Here is a 23,188-nt window from a genome sequence, read left to right as displayed (position 1 = left end):
AGTGCTCGCTGCGATGTTGATAAAAGATGTATTTTTTATGAACAACATAATAAACCAAAAATCATTTAATGTGGACCTTAATATAACCTTTAGAAAGTTATTATAGAAGACTGTTGGAGAATAATAAAATTTAAGGTTGTTATTTTCTTTTGTTAACTTGCTAAATTGATTAATTTACCATGTAAATTATATCAAAATTTTGAACTTAGATTTGTGTGGAATAAATTTTTTATAATATTGCTATCTGGACGTATAGTACAATTTGTTGTGGAATATATTTCTTATAATATTGCGATTTGAGTGGTAGTTTAGCTATCTAGTATTCTTGTGGTGGAATCTCTCCGCCCAAGTTGGTGTAAGTCTTGTATTTTTCTAAAAAAAATTTAAAAAAAAACTATCGGTGCTATCCTGTTAGTGAAAGGCGACATGCCATCAACAACGATATGTCTGTGTGACATCGTCAGCATTGAGACCTGTCAAGCCTAATACTTTCAAATGTGCTTATAAAAGTAGAGAATCTGTTCGTTTGGTATTTTTCTTTCACAATAAATTAACAAACAATACTTTCAGTTATGATTTTTCATACAAACGAACAGATGTATATGAATTTCAAGATTTGTCAAACCTATATTTGTATGTGCTAATAAGTGTAGGGTATATGCGCATGCGCATATGTATATATGCAAAGCTGTTTTGTGTTCATATTGTGTTCGAAAAAAGAACCAATATGTGTTTTACTGTGTTCAAAAGAAGAAATAAACTATTTTTTGAAACGGAGGAAGTTTTTTTTAGAAGGTGAGACGGAGGAAGTACACGGTCCGAGTTTGGACTGCAAGCTGAAATTCACACCACCTGAGCCTGACCTCGAACTGGAAGCGAACGTAATCCAAACGGGCCCGTACGTGTGCTTTTATCAGGTGAGGTGGGCTGCGGCGACAATCGAGGGAAGCACACGAAAGTGGGCCGTGCGCCCGCTCGCTGCGCTGCATGCGCGATTTGTGTACACACATCCGCCTGATTGCCTAATGGGCCTCCCCTTCGTTTCCTTTCCCCGCGAAATGTTATCTCGACCTCTTTTTATTTTTTTTTCTAAAACATTTTCTTCTCTTTGGGATAAAACATTTTTTTTGCTATAACACGATGCCATTTCCCAACGCGGAGAACTGTTAAATTATTGAATAACTCATGTGAAATTGATGCGTTCCCAAGGGAACTTATAGTTTTTTTTATAAATATATAAAAACAACAGATAGCTAATGTTATTTTTTTCCAAAACAAAAGATGTACATTGTTCTTGTACCTCTCCGCCCCTTCAGCAGCTGTTGATGGGGAACACACCGGCGGAATCATCAAGCACCAACAGCATTTCCATCTTTTTTGACAAAGCGAGGATCAACAGTTAACCGTTGAAACTGATTTGCTATTGGGGAGACAGTAAGAGAAAGGTGTGCCGGATTGTGCATGAACTTTTTTTTTTTGGCGAAAATGAACTTTTTTTTGCATAAAGGCATAAACTCTTTAATTGCACGCTTCTATATGGAGACAGAAAGAGAGGGATAATGAATTAATGAATATATGTATTATATCAATTTGCGATCAGTTGCAGCATAAACTGCGCAAAACACAGAGACAAATCTCCAAGAGAAACATTCTCGCAGACAAGACCAGAAAACCAGTTCGTATACGTATTGTCACAAGAGGCTACTGCCTTGACTCTTAAGTCTTAACACCAAGTGCTTTACAAAAACAAAAACAAAAACAAAAACAAAAAAAGGGCTTATACTCCAATTATAAGAACATGTACATCATCAGTGCGGCCAGACTTCAATCATCCCAGTATCTTGAGCCGCTTGACGGACCTTGCAAAATCACTGCAATAAAAAAAATCGCAGGGCGATGTCAGTGACAATCCGGTAGGATAAGATGAACTCCACATGTATGCAATGATCATAGCGAAAACTTACTTCCATGGCACATCTCCGACCAGCATCCAGTCCCCTTCTCCATCTTCGTAAGTGACCACCACGTCCACATGGCTGGTGCTGCTGCTGGAGCTGCTGATCTCCTTGTCGTCTGCAACAGGATGGCAATAATTTGGGGATCAGATCAACAGAATCGGTGGGTTGGATTGGATGATGATTGATTATAGATCCCCTGAAATCTGATGGACCAACAACGAACAATGGTACCTACCTTTGTTGCAGCCGGTGGTCGGGAACATGCGGGAGAGCGTGGCGAGGAGCTCGTCGTAGGAGGCGTGGAGCGACAAGTCCACCTTCCTGCCGATGGCGTCGCCTTCCTTCTTCACCTTCACGTACTTGGCGCCGCCGACACCGCATGCCCTGCTGCGCGCGGAGCTCACCGGCGGCCACCCGACCAGCGGCCTCTTGCTGCTGCTGCCGTTCGTCCCGCCGCACGACGAGCCGTCATCGAAGAGCGGCAGCGTTGTCGTCGTCGTCGCCGCTGCCTCCTGGAACGCTTCCGCGAACGCTCTCTTCCCGGCGCGCGCAGCACAAGGGTGGTGGTGGTGGTCCGACGAGGTGCTGCTCAGCTCGTCTTCGGCGGTGAGGTGGTCGATCGTCATGGGAATGGGGTGACGCGCGCTCGGCGGCGCCAGCCCGAGCTCCAGCTCCATGCCGTAACGCTGCTGGCTGCTGCTGATGTCTTTCTTGCTGGCAAAGCTGCGAGCTTTCGGTGCTCTCTCTGTTTTCTGTTGGAATGAGATGGCTGGCAGTCGGGGAGGAGAAGCAGATGCTCCTGCGGGAATATATAGGGAGGGAGGGAGGGAGACGTGCGGTGCTTGACAGCGGGAGGCGACGAGGAGGAAAGTGGAAAGGAATCGGTGGAGTGCAGTGCAGGGCTGCAGGGGGGCAGCTTGTCGGGGTCGAGGGGGACCCAAAGGCGGCCAATCTGTCTGCATGCCTCTCTGTCTCCCCGTCCCTGCCCTGGCGAGCGATCGACATGGCTGTGGCTGTCCAAACTCAAAGTCCCGTGATGATCATCTCTTTGTTGCCTACCGACAGGATCCTCCAGTTCCGTGCGCACTTTACCGATGCTAATCCACTGCAGCCCCCGTGGCTTTTTGCTGTGCCGGAGTGCAACAGCCTATTGACTGACAGCCTGAGGGTGATGGATGTGTTGGGCGGTGTCAAATTCAGGTAATCAGGTCGGTGCGTGCATGCATCGTTCAGTTATTACGTGTGCCGCAGCCTGCAGGAGATCTTGATCTGCCCGTCGGCGAGACGGCGACATGACATGCGGAACTGAAACGCTGCAGCAATCGTCCTCTTTGCCGGCCGGCCGTTTAGAGTAGCAGTCGTCAAGATGCGCCGCCTCTCGTACGTGCACGACGGCGGCGGCCGCCGGCCGGGCACTGGCACTTGGCGGCAGGTCACGAGCGAACTTGCAGATGAACCAACGTGGGAGCCGGCCGCGGTCGGCGACTCGGAAGGGGTGCGGGGAGTGCAGCACAGCACGTGCTTGCTTGCCGCGCCGCCGGCCGGTGGGTGCCTGCGTGTCCAGCGTTGCCTGCGAGTGCGAGCCCGTGGCGCGTGCGTGTCCAAGCGCTCCGCTCAATTATTATTATTATTGCTGCGAGTTCGTCAGGTCAAAGCCTGGGTCCGTGCCTGCGGGCTGGCTGTCCGTGGAACCGCGGCCACGACCCACGGTGCTGCAGGCCTGGTGCCCTCCCGCTCCCACGGCCGCCCGTTTCCGACGCGCCCCTCGTCGTCCTGCGTGCGTGCGGACGCGCTACGAACGCGCATTGCCTGGTAGTGGCAGGGGACACGCACAGTGTCCTGCTCGGTCCGCCACGACCACGAGACCGTCGCCATGCCAATGCCATGCATGCAGCTCCCGGCCTCTATGACTGGGAGACGCCGGGCGAGACAGACACGTGCCGACCGCCCCGGCCGAGAACCAGATCGAGACGCGAGAGCAACGGGGGGTTGTCGCTCCCAGTCCTTCCCACCACGAGAGATTCGATCGGCGTAGTCCAGTACACGTGGAAGGCGAGCATCCGCCGGATCGAGAGCGGGCGGATTGAACCGCGACGTACGCGCGGGCCGTCCCCGGCGAGCACGCACCCGTCCACGGAGGACCATACGCCTCTGCGCGTCGTTAACGAAAGTGCTCCGTGATCTCGGTACTCACAGTGACCGGGAGGCGCGCGTTCGGACATGATCCATACAATCCGGTAAAATCACCACCTCTTCCAATCAGTCATTTGGGGACTAAGTGGACCTTAACTGCGGCTTAACATATTTCTTTACGTAGATCGGCCAGAGTGAGATGGGCAAGCGGTTAAATGTGCTGGCAAAGGTGAATATAATTTCACTCTACTTGGATGTGCTTCCATTCTTCAGTTGTAATTTTGTATATGATTGTGATCTGAAGGTGTGGTGGTGAAATGGTGTGGTAGGACACGGTTGGTGTGGTCAAAGAGCCTATACATCTGTCGTGGGTGCACACAACAAGGAGGGTGTAGTTGCTGCCATGGACTATGACACTAAAATTGGGACATGATGGAGTTAGTCAGCAAGATGTTGACAGGAGAAGTGTTTTGAGTAGATCAGGTGAATCCACGATCAACAGTGATAATATACGGTGGAATGGAGAAGAAGTGAAGGAGGCGGAGAGAGAGCGTGCCAATGATGTAGCCACTACTCGAAAACACATAAGCCGTGGTGGTGATGTTGAAGTAAGGCGGCAGAAAGCTGCTACAATGCATGGCAATTCTAGCACTTCAATGAAAAAGGTAAAATAGAGTGACCTATTAATAAATTGAAATAAGTAAATTGATCAAAATATAGCATTAAGTTTCAGAACTATGAGATTTCATCCTAAGACTACAGTCAGTAACCTGCTCTAGTTTTGCTGCACCAAAGGCATAGTGGATATGCTGATTTTTTTCATAATAGGTTGTACTCAAAAGTCAAAACACTAATTGTTTCCAAAAATGTGGATGCATTCTATCCTGGTAACTTCTCTGGTCACAACTAATTCATTCTCGAACATGTTTTGCAATTGGTGAGCTGATTTTTATACCTTTCACAATATCCCTTGAAACATGTTTCAGGTTTCGTAGAAGTATGTGCAGAGATTTGGAAATTTTAGTGGCATCATTCTTTAGAAATGCCTTATATATCTTGCTTTAGGAGTTTAAGTCCACGAGGTTTTGATTTAGTCTTTGGTCCCTTATTCTATCATGGTTAAGTAGTTATTCAGTTACATAGTGGTTTAATTTTCCAGGAAAACACTGTTGATAGACCATCTAAGCAATTTGCAGGCGCTACCTCAGAGCGGTCCGACTCAAAATCAGTCAGCCGTAATATCAATCGTCATATGGAGTTGGCATTACAAAGGTCAATTTAGCGCACGAGAATTGTGTCGCTGTTATTGATAAGCCATTAGCATCCCTTCATTCAACTGAGGACCAAGTTCAAGCTCACAAGCAAAAGGCCAATCATGCAACACTAATAGCAACTAAGTCCGCCAAAAAAACCTCTATTGTCTTGCACTACGTCTTACAAATGAGTACTATTTATCGAGCTCCCACAAAAAACATTTTCCAAATGAAGAGAAGTTTGAAGACTCAAAGCTACAACACTATGCATTATTCTCACATAATGTACTGGAAGCTGCTGTGGTTGTGAGCTCAACTCTTATAAATGCTAAGGTTCAGTATTTTACATTTGAGGGTTGCACTAAAAATTTTAAGAAGATTCTAGGGTTACTTCACTTGTACCGGCTACTAACATTTTAATTAAATTTCCAATGTAGAACCCAACAAGGCATGTATTTCATACTGTAACAGACAAACATAATTGTGCTGCAATGAGAATGTGGTTCTTGGCAAATCCCATAGGAAAAATTGCTATTCAGGTCCAAAACATAGAAGAGTTTACTTGGCTAAATTCGAGGTACAGTCCAGTTTTGAAGCAACTGGCGTCCCATTTCATGATGAACTTCTACTTCAAGATCCATCAAAATAGGTTGAGCCAAAACAAGTTCCAGAATCCCAAGTACTTGTCCATTCTCAACCATTTGAGGTTTTATTTTCCTGAGATCTTCCCAGAGCTTAATAAGGTGTTGTTTCTTGATGATGATACTGTAGTCCAGCAGGATCTAAGTAATCTTTGGTCAATGGATCTGAAAGGTAAGGTTAATGGCGCTGTCCATACCTGTGGAGCGACTTTCCATAGGTTTGATAGGTACCTCAACTTCTCAAATCCCCTAATTGCTAAGCAGTTTGATCAGCGTGCTTGTGGCTGGGCGTATGGCATGAACATGTTCGATTTGTCTGAGTGGAGGAAGCAGAATATTACTGATGTCTACCACTACTGGCAGAATATGGTCAGTATTCATGAGCTTATCAAATACCACTAATGTTCGAGGCAAAAATTACATTGTTTCCATAAATGTCTGCAAAGGGCTATTAGCAGCAATAGCTGTTGGCTTGCATTATTTTACTACTTAGTAATTCTTCGTTTAAAATATTAATTACATGTAGTCTATTTTTATACACGATGGATAATAAAAAAAAATTGATTCTAGAACCACTTAATGTTGCATTAGTGTCTTGTTGAACCATATATTTGTCTAAGCATATGAAATCTCATTTCTGCAGAACGCAAATAGGCAACTATGGAAGTTACGAACGCTTCTAGCATGTCTTGTCACATTTTGGAGCCGCACATTCCCTCTTGATCGCTCGTGGCAATGTGGCATCTCTTTGGGTCTAGGGTACAAGCCGGATGTCGACCAAAGAGATATGGAGCGCGCGGCGGTCCTACACTACAATGGAAATCAAAAACCTTGGCTTGAGATTGGAATACTAAGATATCGCAAATTTTGGTCCAGATATGTCAATTTCGACCATGCTTTTCTACATGAATGCAATATACATCCGTGAGGTGTTGTTGGTCACCTCTTCAAATGAGAGAGAGAGAGAGAGAGAGAAATAAAAGAGTTCTATAGATCTACAGAGTAGTTATTGGCGAGTACTATTTTCGATCTGATTACCTTTTAATCGATGTATAGTCAATCTCTTTGCTATAAAATAGAAATGCAGATAAGTCATGGTAGGCCTTAGAATAAGACATGAAATGGTTGTTTTGTGCTATTATGATCATTTTGATCAAAACTTACGGAAGGTAGTGCAACATTTTACTTGTTAGCGTATTTGTACAGGAGTAGCAAAAGCAGCTCCGTCTATTGGAAAATAGTGAAGGAGAGCAATTTGTGATATTGTTTGCGTTTTATTTAGCAACCAAATTAAATGCATAACTGAGGTCACAAGTCTTGGTGCATTGCAACACGTGCTATTGCTACCTCAATCCCAACATTCATCATCCGTGAATGCACTGCTTCTTCGACTGGAATACTGGATTGCACTGCAGTGCGTGTCACCGTCGACGACGCGTCGTCCCTCAGCGCCTCGTGTACGCCTCGCTTGCCGTTACCGTGCCTATTCCGTATTCGCAACTCATGTTCGGCTGACGCACGGGCGCACAGCACCGCACGCTCGACGCCGAAGTCCACTTCCGTTCCACGGCAACAAGTTCTCAGCCACATCGGTGAGGCAGAGGAAGGATCGGAGGGAGCGCTCGTGGACCCCTATCGGGACTGTGCGATGATTTAACCATGTACTCTGGATTGGATGTGTTGGATCGACATGGATTTAAGTGGCGTTGGATTGGATTAGATGTCTCTACTGATCATTAGGATTGAACTGGATAAAAGAGTGCTTGGTTAGGGTTAATAAATACTCCCTCAGTCTCTAAATACTGCTATTTCTAGAAGAAAATTTTGTCCACAAATACTGCTATTTATACTAGCATACTCAGTCCATCAGCCCATTTAGGCCTTGTTCAGTTGAGAAAAAATTTTGGTTTTGGCTACTGTAGCACTTTCGTTTGTTTGTGACAAATATTGTCCAATCATGGACTAACTAGACTCAAAAGATTCAGCTCGTGAATTACAGGTAAACTGTGTAATCAGTATTTGGTTTTGTCTACATTTAATACTCCATGCATGTGCCACAAGATTCGATGTGACGGAGAATTTTGAAATTTTTTGGGAACTAAACAAGGCCTTAATTCTCCTCGGAACTTGCGTGGTCCATCAACTCATTTAATTTCTTCTAGAGAGTAGTACTTTGTCGCATGGTAATTGGTTGAGTCTATTCAGTTGACATTAAATGTAGCTCGTTGGAACCAGAGAACCATGGCTTAACGTGCATGATTAAATGGTGAAACCTAAATTAATTAAGGGTAGAATGGTCTTTTGTTTGTCACACTAATCTGTCTGAAATCGGCTAGAAATAACAGTATTTGGGGACGGAGGGAGTAGCATTTTCGTTTTATTTGATAATTAGTGTCTAATTATGGACTAATTAGGCTCATAAATTTTGTCTCGCAAATTATCTTCTAACTGTTGTTTTAGTTTTGCAAGTAGTATATATTTAGTACTTCATACATGAATCAAACATTCAATGTGATGGGTGATAAAAAAAATATGAAACCAAACAAGACCTGGATACAGTTTAACCAGATTTTGTTAGATTTTTTTATTGAATTTGGATGTCCATCCAATACCAAGGCCTTGTTTAGTTCTTTTTTTCTAAAAAAAATAGACACAATAGTATTTTCGTTTGTATTTGATAAAGATTATCTAATCATGGACTAACTAGGCTCAAAAGATTCGTCTCGCAAATTACAGATAAACTATACAATTAGTTATTTATCTATATTTAATGTTCTATACATGAGCCATAAGATTTAATGTGACGGAGAATTTGAAAAGTTTTGCAAATTTTTTTCGGAACTAAGGTCTTGTTTAGTTCAAAAAAAAATTGTAAAATTTTTCAGATTCTCCGTCACATCAAATTTTGCGACACATACATGGAGCATTAAATACTCCCTTTGTATCCTAATTAGATGATGTTTAGGACATAAGTACAATTATCCAGAAGTAATTAATTAGGGGTTAGTTTTCATGTCTTGCCTTTATTAAATACAGCGTGCGATGCTACCTGTACAACAATCAATTGTAGCTTTGGTGGCCAAGACTCGGCAAGTCGACGCCACAAGTCGACGGTCGTAGTGGCCATATTTTTTGCATAGCACGACTCGGGAGCCCAAGCACGAGGGGCATCAACGTCCAAACCGACGTTGAACGTCCTCCTTTCACGCAACTTGCTTCAAACGTAGGACGTCCTCTTTTTATGATACAGAGGGAGTATAGATTAAAAAAAAGTTATATAATTTATCTGTAATTTGCGAGACGAATCTTTTAAGCCTAGTTAGTCTATGATTGGGCAATATTTGTCAAATACAAACGAAAGTGCTACAGTGTCCATTTTGCAAAAAAATTGAAACTAAACAATTTAGTTTTTTGCAAAATGGATACTGTAGTACTTTCATTGTATTTGACAAATATTGTCTAATCATGGACTAACTAGACTCAACAGATTTATCTCGCAAGTTACAATTAAACTGTTTAATTAGTTACTATTTTTATATATATTTAATGTTTCGTACATACGTCGAAATATCTGATGTAAAAGGAATCTAGAGTTTTTTTTTTTTTGCAAAAACAAGGCCTGGGGCCAAGTCGCGTCCACCATGAACAGCGTAGCGTGGAGAAAAAAGCACGCGGGAGGCGATCGGGGACCTGCAGATTCGGTGCTGCCGTGCTGGTAGCGCGTGGCTTGGGGGAGAAGCATCGGACGTGGGAGCGGAAGAAAGGAGAGTGGCGTATCTCGCGTGTTCCCCGGCCACGCCGGTCGCCGGGTCTCTCGGACACCCTTGTCCCGTGCCACTCCGCCTTGTCGGCGTGCGTCCCCGCGCTGCTCTTCCGGGTCCCGGACCGCACCGAGCTTTCTTCCCTCTGCGGTCTGCTGCTGCAGACACGCGCTCCTCCGCCGGAATTCGGTCGTCCTACACCGGAGATTTGTTTAGGCCTTGTTTACTTAAAAAAATTTGCAAAAAAAATAATAATAGTACTTTCGTTTGTATTTGACAAATATTATCCAATTATAGACTAACTAGGCTCAAAAGATTCATCTCGTCAATTCCGACTAAATTGTGCAATTAGTTTTTATTTTTATCTATATTTAATACTCCATGCATACGTCTAAAGATTCGATGTGACGGGGAATCTAAAAAATTTTGCAAAATTTTTGGGTAACTAAACAAGTCCTTAGACCAGTCTCAGTGGAGGATTTCATGACGTTGTTTCTAAGACTGCCATGTCATGTGAAATAAAATGAAACTTGGATAAAATACTCACTCTCAATGGAGAGTTTCATTTTATAGTTTCATAGGCATTTAATTCTAAGACTCATAGAGAGTTCGTAACCGTGCCAAGAGAGTTTCATCTAGATGAAACCCATTTCTTCTCTCTCTTCTTAAATACACTGTCATGTCATCAAAGAAGCCTATGTGACAACCTATTTAATGCAAATGAAACTCTCATGAAATTCCCATTGAGACTAGCCTTAGTTGGCAAAATTTTAGTTTTTTTTGCTATTGTAGTACTTTTGTTTTTATTTGACAAACATTATCCACTCACGGAGTAACTAGGCTCAAAAGATTCATCTCACAAATTTCAGGTAAACTGTGTAATTAGTTTTTATTTTTATCTTTATTTAATGCTCCATGCATGTGACCAAAGATTCAATGTGACGAGGAATCTTGAAAATTTTTGCGAACTAAACAAGCCACACGATCCTTCATGCCGTCTCCAGTGGTCGGTGTCTCTAAGGCCCTGTTTGGTTCCACCAACTAAATTTTAGTTAGCTAAAATTATTTTAGCTACTCTTGGGTGACTAATAAATCTAAACTATTTTAGCTCCTTTTAGTTAGGCCCTGTTTAGTTCCCCACCCAAAAATTTTTCATCCATCCCATCGAATATTTGGACACATGCATGGAACATTAAATGTAGATAAAAAAATAAACTAATTACACAGTTTAGTTGAGAATCGCGAGACGAATCTTTTAAGCCTAGTTACTCTATGATAAGCCTTAAGTGCTACAGTAACCTACATATGCTAATGATAGATTAATTATGCTTAATAAATTTGTTTTGCAGTTTCCTGACGAGCTATGTAATTTGTTTTTTTATTAGTTTCTAAAAACCCCTCCCGACATCCTTCCGACACATTCGATGTGACACCCAAAAAATTTTCAGCCCCAATCTAAACAGGCCCTTAATGTGTTTGGAACTTTAGCTACTAAAGTGACTGAAATTTAGCTAGCTAAAATTTAGTTGGTGGAACCAAACAGGACCTAAATCAACACAGGATGCTGGAGCATGCCAAAGGCCCAAAGCGAAGCCTCACCCGTCACCATCCCAGGCTCCCAGCTCTGTGATCTTGCCCTTGGATTCTTGCTACGCACGTAGTGCGTTGTCGATAGTTCTCTGCAGGAAAATCAGACAGCACGGCCATGTACAGTCAAGGTCAAGTAACGGAAGGCCTTGAGGCCTTGTTTAGTTGCCAAATATTTTTGGGAAACGCTACTGTAGCACTTTCGTTTGTTTGTGTCAAATATTATCCAATTATCGATTAACTAGGCTCAAAAGATTCATCTCGTGATTTACAGGCAAACTGTGTAATTAGTTTTGTTTTTTACTATATTTAATGCTTCATACATGTGCCACAAGATTTGATGTGACGGGGAATCTTGAAAAAATTTGGGTTTTGGGGGTGAACTACTCTGAAAACCAAAATCTTTTTAAGATTCTCCGTCACATCGAATCTTACGCCATATGCATGAAGTATTAAATATAGACGAAAATAAAAACTAATTGCACAGTTTACCTGTAAATCACGAGATGAATCTTTTAAGTTTAGTTACTCCATAATTAGATAATGTTTGTCAAATAAAAACGAAAGTACTACAGTTCGGAACTAAACAAGGCCGAATTCGGATGAGATGTGATCAACATGGCAGCTTTGGCTTTCAGTCACAGGCTCACGACAAACTGCAAACTGTACACTACATTTGGGGCCTTGGGGGTCACCCACTAGCTCTGTAGGGGTAGGGGATATGCCTCTGCTACGTGCTATCTCTAGAGCTTACAAGGTGTTTGGTTGAAGTTGTTAAAGTTTAACATGTATTATAATATTTTTGTTTTATTTAACAATTAGCGTCCAATTATAAACTAATTAAGCTCAAAAGATCATCTCACAAATTACTCTCTAGCTATGTTTTTAGTTTCATAAATAGTCTATATTTAGTACGTTATGCATGTGTCCAAACATTTAATGTGACGGATGATAAATTTTAACTCGTGCAACCAAACGGGGCCTTACCTCGCCGCCACTTGATCTCGGCCACATGCCCACGCATCCAGGCTACCGTTGGATGAGCGAGCACTACCCCTCCGCTTGCTGCTAGGCTGGGATAGCGTTCACTCCGTTTCCGGTATAGGACAAAAGTGACAATATCGTGCCGACGCTATAATACTCCAAAGATACAGTACCTCACTACCTCATCACTACAGTGTCGTGAATTCGATTCGGCCCAATTGGCCCAATGGGCTGGGTCTCACATCCTACAGTACCTCATTGCAACAGTGTCACGAATTCGATCCGGCCTGGTGCCCCAATGGGTTGGGTCTCATACGAGACAAACGTTCGGGATCGATTCTCTTGGCCACGTTCGTATTTTTAGTTCTCCGGCCCATGTGTCATGCCATATGAAGCCATGTCCCCTGAATGTGGGGAACGTGGTACGCAGTATGATATTTTCAAAATCTATGGAACAAGGAGGGTATATAGCTTCGTCTTGCACCAAATTCAAATGGAACGTGTACCAAATCCTAACAAAATGATGACATGGTACGTGTTCGCGGAAATAAGGAACATGTTCCTAGACTCAGCGTCTCGGGCTCTCGACGACTCGGGCCTCGGCGCTTCTTGCAGCGCTGCGGAGCATGGCTGCAGGACAGCGGCGTTCGCCACTTTGCCATGCGCTGGCTCGGTGTCTTGCACTAGGGCTCCAGCATGTGGTCTCCAGCGGCCGTGAGCGACGTGACAGGCGGCTCCAGCATCTGGCCTCCAGCGACCGTGAACGACATGACAGGTGACACCCACCTGACCTGAGGTCTGTTTTCTTCTCCGCCCAAGCTTCGTATGTCCCTGAATCGCTATGGCTGCGAGTCACATTCCATAGTCGTTTGGAACTCGACGTTCTTGTGATTGCTCCTGGTTACGATTCGTGTTCCAACTTGTTTGGGAACGACGTCCCGCGATGTTCCCATTCCACGTTTCAGGACGAAGTTCCCGGGACGGGGTACGTGCCCACGTTCCCGTACCCCGGCTTCTTAGGTCATGCACAACCTATCCAGGCTTCCAGATCATACGCACCGTAAAACCCCGCGAGAGTTGGCTCTGAATACCATTTGTAATGCTCTGACCCGGAATGACGGTTAAAACCCACTCTATACGTTGAATGAACCACACATGCTATTTAACTCTCTTGCGATTGCGCTTTCATTCTCGCTTCGTGAAAAAAAGCCCACGAGAGTTGGCTCTGAATACCATTTGTAATGCCCTGACCCGAAATGACGGTTAAAACCCACTCTACACGTTGAATGAACCACACATGCTAATTAACTCTCTCGCGATTGCGCTTTCGTTCTCGCTTCGTACAAAAAGATCGATCCGAAGTTAACCTCTTAGTTGTCCAGGCTTTTAAGCTGGTCTAGCGTTCATTTCGTTTCTGATATGGGACTAAACTGAGAATATTGTGCTGACGCCATAGTATCTCACTGCTACATTGTTGTGAATTAGGTCCGGCCCAACTGACTCAATAGACCGGATCTCACATCAGCGAGGCACAAAAATGACATCTGAGCAAAGTGAGTTTTTCATTACCCTATGAAATAAGTATACCTGCCCAATTAGGTAAAACCGTCATCGCTAAAATATATACCAAACAAGTCATTATTGTACTTATTATTCTCTAGGGATGTCCGAAAACTCAGTTTTTAACTTTTTTTTCCGAATCACAGCATACATGCAAGTACACTTATCTTTTATGAACACGTACATTGTACTCCTACTCGCCTCTATATATGCACACGCGCACACACATCTTACCCCTAAAAACACATCCAATTATCCAAATGACTGAAAGAACAGCGTTGATTTTATAACGTAGGAAAATTTCTTATTTCCCGTGTTCCTATGAAATAAACTGATTCCTGAATGATCTATGTGAAATCTCCAAGCTCCAAAAGGAACCTCACATCTTGAAATAAATTTAGGGATATGTGAGTAACCACATCAAGTATGAGAATTGAATCAAGTAGTCAAATTACACCACAAGAAACCAATCAACATAGATATACTTAGTTCATACAACTCAAGAGTATAAGTCTAAGGGTGCATTTGTCAACGTAAATCGGTTCCGATTCTTCCAATAATCTTTAGAATCCAAGCAAAACAACATGCATGTGAAACGTTTGTCAGACCTTTCTGTGCCAACGTGAATCAGTAAAAACGTGGTTTTGTAACGATTCTGATTCTGCAACCAAATGATCTAGTGATTCTGATATGCCAACTGAAGCGTATCATGAGAGATTTTGGGTGTGAAACGTTTTTATGAGAATTTGGATCCTACCCAATGACCCTTAAGTTAAATTATGTGGTTCTGCATATGATTTTAATATTTTTTTTCTCTATTTTTAACGAAATAAATATGCACCCACGAAATGAAGACAGGCCGTCAAAATTGGGCGTGTTTCCTTCAAAATTCGCACAAAAGTTCCTTAATCCAAATGGTGCCAAAAGAAAATTTATACAAACGATCAAAGGGCGCAATCGCTCTTTCCACCGTCACCTCCAGTTGCAGAGCCCCAATTTTTTACAATTTGGCCCTTTTTTTGAAAAAAATTCACAATTGGACCCCTGGAAAACTTAAATGCAGAAATGGACCCAGGGGGTCGGCGCCATGAATCATGGCGCCGAGGTTTCACGTCTCGGCGCCATGGATCACGGCGCCGAGGTCTTGGACGCAGGCAACGCATTTTGTGACGTGGCAGTGTCAAAAAAAAAAAAAAAATTGGTCGGCGCCATAGATCACGGCGCCGACGTAAGGTAAAACTAGCCCGCCTGGCTCCTCTCCCTGCTCACGCAGCGCCCGCGCCTCCGGCCACCGCGCGCCCCGCCGCTCCCTCCACCGCGCACCGCGCGACGCTGCCGCTGCCGCGGCAGCCACCGCCACGCCGCTGCCCCCGCCCCGCGCGACGAGGCCGCGCGCCCCGCCACCGCGCTCCGCGCGCCGCGCCGCTGGCCCGCCGCTGCCGGTGCCCCGCGCGCCGAGGCCGCGCGCCACGCCGCTGGCCCGCCGCTGCCGGCGCCCCGCGCGCCGAGGCCGCGCGCCACGCCGCTGGGCCGGCCCCGCGCGGCCCGCCGCTGCCCCCGCCCCGCGCGCCCCGAGCGGCGAGGCCGCTGCCCCCGGCCGCCACCGCCGGTGCCCCGGCTCTCCCGGCGGCTTCAGGTATTTTTTTTTCTTTTCCTAGTACGATAATTGTTTAGATAATGTAGTTAGTTTTCTAAGTTGTATAATTTTTAAAATAATTCATGTAGCAATTATCTATATTGGTATTAATTTTATGAATATTGTTATGTAATTTAGAGATGTTTATTTAATTTAGAGTAGTTTATTTAATATTTCTAGAATTTAGTTATGTAATTTAGTTAGATCAATCTAGTTTGTAATTTTAGTTATATAGTTAGTTACATACGTATTTTCTTAGATAAATATTTATGTGTTTTATTTGTATTAGTTATATGCCTAGTGACATGGTTGTTTTAAATATCAATTAGATGGACAATTTAGTAACCTTATATCATGGAGGAAGTGTGGAGAAAGATCAGTTTGGCAATGTTGATTTTGTTGGAATGGAAACGGTCCCTTTGATGTTCGATGAGCGGCCCTTGTTTTCTGAATTGATGGGTAGTGCTCGTGATGAGCTTAAATGTAATTCGAATGAAGAAGAAATCTTAGTTGATGGGGTCATTCACCATGGCGGGTCAGGAACAATTTTTAGGCGGTTGGTCCCAATTGTATCCGAGGTTCAATGGGACAAATATGTCAAAACTGTCATGAAGAGTGAGTTTAAATGTTTGGATTTGGTTGTGCGCAACTTGTCCAAGGAGCCAGGCCCTCTAGTGGATTCTCCTCTTAATTGGCAACCACCCATTGGCCCTCTAGTGGACAATCCGGCACCCTCAGCTTCTCTGATACCCATTCAGAACGTGGGTGTGGAAGATGTGGTTGTCGTTCCTGATGCTCAATCCGGTCCCAATGAGGTTGGCTGCGTACATACCCCTATGACCCAGACAATTCCATGTAAGTGGCGTAGTTGCATTATTCATTTTGTTAGCATTCCTTCGTTCGATTTAGTTGTCTCAATTGTATGCATATTTGTGGTTTTGTTGTAGGTGACAATCCAAGTAATGATTGTTGTCATCCTGTGCCTCCAACATTTAATGTTGACGCAGCTTTTATAGCATCTAATAGTTTGGATGTTAATATTGAGGATGATGAGGAGCCCTATGGCACAGCTAGAGCTGTTGATTCCGATGATGACCGGCCAGTTGCACCTTTAAGTGAACAAGAAATGGAGCTTATCAGACGTTTTTGTCCTGATCGTGATCCACTAGTTCACGAGTTTAGTGACCTCAGTCATTCTCAAAATGCTTATGCAGAGGGAAGAGATGATGAGCTGCTGGAGGCTCCTGAGCCTGGTGAGAGTGTGCAAATTCAGAAGGGCATGATCTTTAATGATTTGCCCAGCTTAAGAAGGTGGTTGCAACAATATTCTGTAATACGTAAAAGACCCTTCAAGGTGATGCACTCCCATGTTGAGCGCCGCTACACGGTTGTGTGTGAGATGTCAGATTGCAACTGGAGGGTCTGTGCTCGTAAACAGAAGGCCACCGGGAAGTTTAAGATCACAAAAATTGTAGGTCCACACACTTGTGCCCAGACTGACCTTCAACAGAAGCATCGACAGTTGACCTCTACACTTATTGCTAGTACGTTATGCACAACTTTAAAGGGTCAGCCCAACTTGAAGGTCAGAACAATTATGGACATGGCTCAGAAGATATTTAAATATGACATAAAGTATGGCAAAGCATGGAGGGCAAAGCAAAGGGCCTGGAAGATGATATATGGGGACTGGGAGGAGGGGTACGAGCAGCTGCCAGCAATGTTCAATGCAATGAAAGCAGCTAATCCAGGCATGCATTACGAGTACATTCCGAAGCCTAATGAATGGAGGAATGGGAGGCAGATATTCTTTCGTGCATTCTGGTGTTTTCCACAGTGTGTCCAGGCCTTTAGGCACTGCCGTCCAGTGTTATCAATTGATGGTACTTTTCTGCTTGGCAAGTACATGGGCACTCTTTTGGTAGCCATTTCCTGTGACGCTGACAACGCATTGGTTCCTTTGGCTTTTGCTTTGGTGGAGAGAGAGAACAAAGACAGCTGGGGTTGGTTCATGCGCCTTGTTCGTATACATGTCATTGGCCCACATAGGGAGGTTGGTGTCATATCTGATAGGCACCAGGGCATACTCAGTGCCGTACAGGAGCAGATTCCTGGTTATGCACCTTTGCACCATCGTTGGTGTACTAGACACCTTGCAGAGAATTTACTTCGGAAAGATGGTACGAAGGACAACTTTCCTCTATTCGAGGAGGTTGCTCGAATGCTTGAGGTGCCGTTTTTTGAGGAGAAGTTGGAGCAGTTAAGAACCGCAACAAATGCAGAAGGTAGGCAGTGGCTGCTAGGTTTGATGAGGGAACCTGAGAAATGGACAAGAGCCCATGATAATGGTGGATGGAGGTACGAGTTTCAGACTAGCAACATGGCAGAGTCATTTAACAGTGTGCTCAAGGGTATACGTGCCATGCCAGTCAATGCCATTGTATCTTTTACCTTTTATAGACTAGTGGCCTGGTTCAACGATAGACATGCTCAAGCATTGCAATTACAGAGTAATAATATGAAATGGGCACCTAGAGCTAAGAAGCACCTTGACAAGGCAAAGGAAAGGGCTAGAACACATGACATAGAGTGTTTTGACCATGCCACTGGCAAGTACCAGGTCACTGAAAGGGGTGGTACAACGTCAGATGGTGAGATCCGACCATCAAGGAGTTATATTGTTGTCCTGACTGATTTTTCATGTGGATGTGGGAGACCAAGACAGTACCACTCTCCTTGTTCTCACTATATTGCAGCAGCTAGGCATCGCAACTTTGACTACGAGACCAAGATACCATGGGAGTTGAGTGTTGATAGCCTTGTGCTAACTTGGTCGTCCCGTTTTGAGCCTTTCCTAGATGAGGGGCAGTGGCCAGAATACATTGGCCCAAGGTACATTGCAGATCCAGGTGCTCGCTGGAACAAACGTGGAACCAGAAAGCGTACGAGGCATAAGATGGTCATGGACCAGATTTCAGGTAGAACGAGGCGAGGGAGAGCAACCCCGTTTGTTACTGACCCCGAGCAAAATCAATGTGGCAAATGTGGTAGACTTGGACACAACTCGCGTACTTGCCATTGGCCGCTAAGTCAGGTGCACTTAATATTCTATGTACTTTAGTTGTTAAATACTTTCATATGCAACTAACTTTTTGGCAGACATACATGTTCTAGTGCTCCTTTGTTTAATATAATGACATTGTAATGTATAATTTTTTTCTGCTTAATTACTAACTAATGGATCAAATTTGTTTATAGGATGGAGCAGTTCCACCTCCTGGATCCATACTACGAGGTGAAGCACCGAGGACGACTCACTGCCGAGGGGGCGGTACTTACTTTGATCTTTGCTTTTCATTTATTATTAATTTGTGTACTTATGAATTAAATAACTTGATTGTATGGTTGCAGGAACTACCCCCGCTTCGACCTCGAACGCATGACAAGTTCGAGGAGATGCGGTATGACGACAGGTACACACCTCTGCTGCAGAGGGCTGGCCTAGATGTCATATCGTATCAGGTTCGTCGTGGGTTGCCTCCAATTAACCCCGCGGCGATCACAGCTTTGGTTGACAGGTGCACCATTTATCTATAGTAATCGTATGTTTTTTTGAACAAACTTTATCTATCTTTCTGAAAACCCTAACAACAATGTTCTTTAAATTGTAGATGGAGGCCAGAAACTCATAGTTTCCACCTACCTTGTGGAGAGATGACTGTTACACTCCAGGACACTCAGAAGATCCTGGGTTTGAGTGTTAGAGGTCGTCCAGTTATCGGACACTGCAGGCCCGATGGTTGGAGGGCCAGAGTTGAGGCCTTCCTTGGAAGACCACTTCCTCCGGAGGCACCGACGCAGCGCACCACTGGGGTACCAATTGCTTGGCTTAGGCAGAGCTTTGGTAATTGTCCGGCACATGCGGACCAGGAGACAGTTGCCTACTACTGTAGAGCTTGGATCTTGCACCTATTTGGGTGTGTTCTTTTCCCTGACGCGACAGGGGACACTGCATCGTGGATGTACCTCCCGTGCCTCACTGACTGGGACACCACAGGTACTTTTCCCTTACACAGTTATTATTAATTTGGTTTCTTATGTTTACGTATGCATTGATTAAATTGATTGCAACGGTTTCAGGTACTTACAGCTGGGCTTCGGGAGTGCTGGCTTACCTATACCGTAGCCTTTGTGAGGCATGTCGTCGGACCGCAAGTAGTTCTTCCGTTGGTGGTTGTGTTTACCTACTGCAGCTTTGGATGTGGGCTCGTCTTCCAGTTGGACGGCCCATAGTTGACGCTCCTCGGGAATGGTTTGCAGTGGGCAACCCTCGTCACCGTCCGACGTTTGCCCATCTTTGGGACCAGGCGAAAGTCGCCTTCAGCAGGACTTCACGTGCGTACGTACAGTATGCCAATGAGCTCGACACGCTTAGGCCCTCCATGGTGAGTAAAATGCAGTAGTTCTTGTTTATTGTATGCTCGATAGTTTGTCTAACTTGCCATATACATGTCTTATGCTTGCAGGTTAATTGGGAGCCGTACACGGCGAATGATGCGCTACATCTTGGAGTAAGCAGCATGTGTAGCGAGGATGAAGACTTGTACTTGATGATCTGCCCTCTGATTTGCTTCTATGCTGTTGAGTGGCACCTTCCAAATCGAGTAGCCCGCCAATTTGGCTTGTGCCAGCAATGGCCTGTCCCTCCATTTGATACTTCCGTGGAGCTGCACAAGTAAGTTATTTTGGTAATTTATTCCATGCATTTGATAGATATGTTGACTGCAATTTATTCAAAGTTCAATATTTATTCAAAGTTCAATACCTTAAATGTTGCTGAAAATTACATGATTGCTGAAATTTATTTGCTACTTAGTCCAATATAAATCCTTGCTGAAATTTATTACCCCCTATATGCATGTTGGTACTTTTTACATGCTTGCTGAAATTTATATAAATGTTGCTGAAATTTACATGCTTAGTGCCTATCCATGCTTGCTGAAATTTATAAATGTGCTATTGCAAATCCATGCTTGCTGAAATTTATATCCTTAGTCATTTCCAACGTATTTGAAGTGTGCTACTACAACCTACTTGCTGAAATTTATTTCATACCTACTATATTCATGTTGCTAGTTCAATATTTTATCCACGTACTAAGTTTTAGAATCAATGTTGTTAAATCTGTGTTATTATTTTCATCTTTAATATTTAATTTTAGGATTGATCGTCAGAAGCAAAAGAAGACAGTTGAGTTTGAAACGTTGCATCGTCAGTACATAGAGGTGTGGGACCAGTTTCATGACAACCTCTACGAAAATGAGCAACCACATACCAACTACAATTTTCGTGCATACCTTACTTGGTACCTAGGTGTTACACGAACAAGGTTGAAAATTCAGTGGACCCAAGCAGATTATGCGTACCTTGAATCATCTGAGGATGAGGACACTTCCTATGACCTAGCAGCACGACAAGGGACACTTATCGAGGCAGCACCTGTCTTGGACCGAGTGGTACATGTCCTTTCCACTATACAATTGTACGATTGTTGTCCTTTCCATTTTATAAATTGCACCTATATAAACTATTACATGTCTTATCTTATAGGGCAACGCAATAAAGCAATCTGTACTTGACATCGAACGGTTTCCAAGAACAGGTGTGGACGAGCACACACTAAACAACTTTCTTGGAGTAAGTACTTGACATCGAATTTATCTAAGAACAAGTATTACGACCCTCATTTATCATATATCTAACAATATGAATTTTAATCTTTGCATAATAGAGACTAGCACGTAGGCTTAGGCGTGCTGCAGCTCGGTGCGGTTGCGGTACTAGTGCTGCGATGAATGTGCATGTGCCACAGGAACGACAATGCAACACACCTGTTGTGCATGGTACATCTTCTTTGGAAGGTATAATTTTATTAAATTTGTTGTTTATTTGAACTGAGCAATTTTCATGGTATGAGATAATAAATTAAGTGCACACATAATTTGAACAATGTTTATAGGATCTGGAGGACAGAGCTCGTCTCGGCCAACTATGGACACTTTTCAAAGCGATGATGATGAGGACGAAGAGGGGGTGGCCGAGGAGCGTGACTATGACGAGCTTGGGTTATCTCAGCTTCCTGATGCTCCTTCTACTCAGCCTTCGCAGGTTGCAAGAAGGCGACGTCGTTCGCCTTGTAGGTACACTCCAGGCACCGATGCTCTTGGCCACAAGGGTAAGGGTAAGACTAGGAGGCAGTGAGGATGACTTCTGTGCTAACACCATGGTAGCAGCTTAGATTTGATGGCATAACTTCTGTTATTTTGCATGTATCGACACTGTGAACTTTGTGGACTATTTGTACTATATGGGACTGTATGGTCTCTGTGGACTATCTGAACTATCATTCCTGATGGCGTATGTGCTTGTGTTGTGATATTTGGATGAATCAATGTTTGTATTGTACTGTGATGTCAATTTATAACTGTGGATGTACCAAAAATAGGGGAAACTCTTGCAAATTTTTTCCATGAATTATTCAATGTAGTGCACATATTCTGTGGTCCATTCCTATTGGTTTTCGCAGTGTAGGCTTTTCAGAAACAGTGAACCAATATGGCTTTTCATTGAATCATCACATCCGAAACAGTGAACGAATCTAGCCTTTTCAGATGACAATCCAAATAGACTTTTCAGTTTTCAACTAGGCTTTTCAGTAATCGAATCTAGGCTTTTCAGGTGCATTTATTATATACTACAACGGCTACCAACTATTGGGTTCCTATATATATACGCAGTGGTGAGAGCGTTGCTACTCACTTGAGATTGTTCAGTTCAAGTAAAAATGTCTGGAGGGTCGTCTAGAGGGAAGGGAAAGGGAAAGGCGGCGATGAAGGGTAATCCCTTTCTTTGGGAGGGTCCTCTTGGTCCTAAAGACTTTGAGGAAGCAATTTATGATAGGTTCCCCCTTGAGAGCAAACATGATTTTACTAAAGAGGCACCACTGAGGGCATATGATGACCGAAAAGAAGAGTGGCCAAAATGTATGCATGGTGAGGATTGTTTGGTGCAGATGTACATAGAGGGGATAGATGGAGGGCGTCGTTTCTTCAAATGTCCACGAGCATGGGTAAGTCATATTACTAATTCAACCTTCAATAAGATACTCTCTTGTGCTAAAGCTACATACTTATTGCAGTCATCCTTGTCAAAAGAGAACTGTGGCTTCACCAGATGGGTCGATCCTAGACCTATTCATCCTCATGCAGAGTACATCTACTACCTGCAGGACCGTATCTTTGATTTAGAAACGGAAGTTAGCTGTGGTTACAAGGATGACGAAGAGGACGACAACAGCAATGCTACTGGCTCCCAAAACACAATATGCAATGATCCATACTGCACATGCCCTAATCACAAGAACAAGGGCCCTCCTTCACCACCACCCCCACCACCACCACCAACAACGGGAGGATACTATGGAGAAGGGGCAACACAGTTTGCTATGTGGCCACACTACTAGGTAGAACTGAACTAATTCACAGGCCACATCCATATGTTTGTTGTTTGGTTTAATCACCTAAGGCATGTTAGGGTTAGTCGAAAGAACTATGTACCTTTGTGTGGTATATGTTCTCACATGCCATTCCCTGTGCTTGTTAATTGCTTGAATTAC

General features: G+C 43.9%; 3 protein-coding genes and 1 long non-coding RNA gene across 6 annotated transcripts; 3 read left to right on the top strand and 1 right to left on the bottom strand.

Moving 5' to 3' along the window:
• Positions 1,561 to 2,740, bottom strand: LOC8084668 (auxin-responsive protein IAA9). Of its 2 annotated transcripts, none has more exons than XM_021459736.1 (3): positions 2,145 to 2,740; positions 1,965 to 2,118; positions 1,561 to 1,871 (listed from the first exon to the last, which is right to left on the bottom strand). In XM_021459736.1, the coding sequence occupies exons 1-3, from the start codon at positions 2,633 to 2,635 to the stop codon at positions 1,869 to 1,871; spliced, it is 648 nt and encodes a 215-aa protein (XP_021315411.1). In that variant the 5' UTR covers positions 2,636 to 2,740; the 3' UTR covers positions 1,561 to 1,868. The 2 variants fall into 2 exon arrangements, with proteins under 2 accessions (XP_021315411.1, XP_021315412.1); XM_021459737.1 differs by having other exon boundaries at positions 1,965 to 2,073; positions 2,194 to 2,740.
• Positions 4,433 to 6,916, top strand: LOC8084667 (probable galacturonosyltransferase 4). 2 transcript variants are annotated; one of them, XM_021460427.1, is made up of 3 exons: positions 4,433 to 4,756; positions 5,288 to 6,354; positions 6,629 to 6,916. In XM_021460427.1, exons 2-3 carry the CDS (start codon positions 5,836 to 5,838, stop codon positions 6,911 to 6,913), a joined length of 804 nt encoding a protein of 267 aa, XP_021316102.1. In that variant the 5' UTR covers positions 4,433 to 4,756; positions 5,288 to 5,835; the 3' UTR covers positions 6,914 to 6,916. The 2 variants fall into 2 exon arrangements, with proteins under 2 accessions (XP_021316102.1, XP_021316103.1); XM_021460428.1 differs by having other exon boundaries at positions 5,251 to 6,354.
• On the top strand, positions 18,410 to 19,019 carry LOC110434541. Its single transcript, XR_002452052.1, has 3 exons — positions 18,410 to 18,607; positions 18,772 to 18,844; positions 18,925 to 19,019. It is a non-coding gene; the product is annotated as an uncharacterized LOC110434541 (long non-coding RNA).
• Positions 19,019 to 23,035, top strand: LOC110434861 (serine/threonine-protein phosphatase 7 long form homolog). Its single transcript, XM_021459622.1, has 10 exons — positions 19,019 to 19,035; positions 19,185 to 19,417; positions 19,517 to 19,570; positions 19,654 to 19,958; positions 20,040 to 20,248; positions 20,735 to 21,029; positions 21,124 to 21,210; positions 21,305 to 21,434; positions 21,533 to 21,681; positions 22,712 to 23,035. Exons 1-10 carry the CDS (start codon positions 19,019 to 19,021, stop codon positions 23,033 to 23,035), a joined length of 1,803 nt encoding a protein of 600 aa, XP_021315297.1.

This window comes from Sorghum bicolor, chromosome 4 (genome assembly GCF_000003195.3).
Source record: "Sorghum bicolor cultivar BTx623 chromosome 4, Sorghum_bicolor_NCBIv3, whole genome shotgun sequence".
NCBI lineage: Eukaryota > Viridiplantae > Streptophyta > Magnoliopsida > Poales > Poaceae > Sorghum > Sorghum bicolor.
The sequence above is the reverse complement of the archived record's forward strand: the minus strand, read 5'-3'. Positions and strand labels throughout refer to the sequence as shown.

Coding starts and splice junctions, on each gene's coding strand:
- LOC110434861 (XM_021459622.1), top strand. Junction 21,030..21,123: donor CACCTGTCTTGGACCGAGTG/GTACATGTCCTT, acceptor CTTATCTTATAG/GGCAACGCAATAAAGCAATC. Junction 21,211..21,304: donor CACTAAACAACTTTCTTGGA/GTAAGTACTTGA, acceptor TTTGCATAATAG/AGACTAGCACGTAGGCTTAG.
- LOC8084668 (XM_021459736.1), bottom strand. CDS start 2,635: ATGGAGCTGGAGCTCGGGCTGGCGCCGCCGAGCGCGCGTCACCCCATT. Junction 2,119..2,144: donor CAGATTTCAGGGGATCTATA/ATCAATCATCAT, acceptor AATCCAACCCAC/CGATTCTGTTGATCTGATCC.
- LOC8084667 (XM_021460427.1), top strand. CDS start 5,836: ATGAGAATGTGGTTCTTGGCAAATCCCATAGGAAAAATTGCTATTCAG. Junction 6,355..6,628: donor ACCACTACTGGCAGAATATG/GTCAGTATTCAT, acceptor TCATTTCTGCAG/AACGCAAATAGGCAACTATG.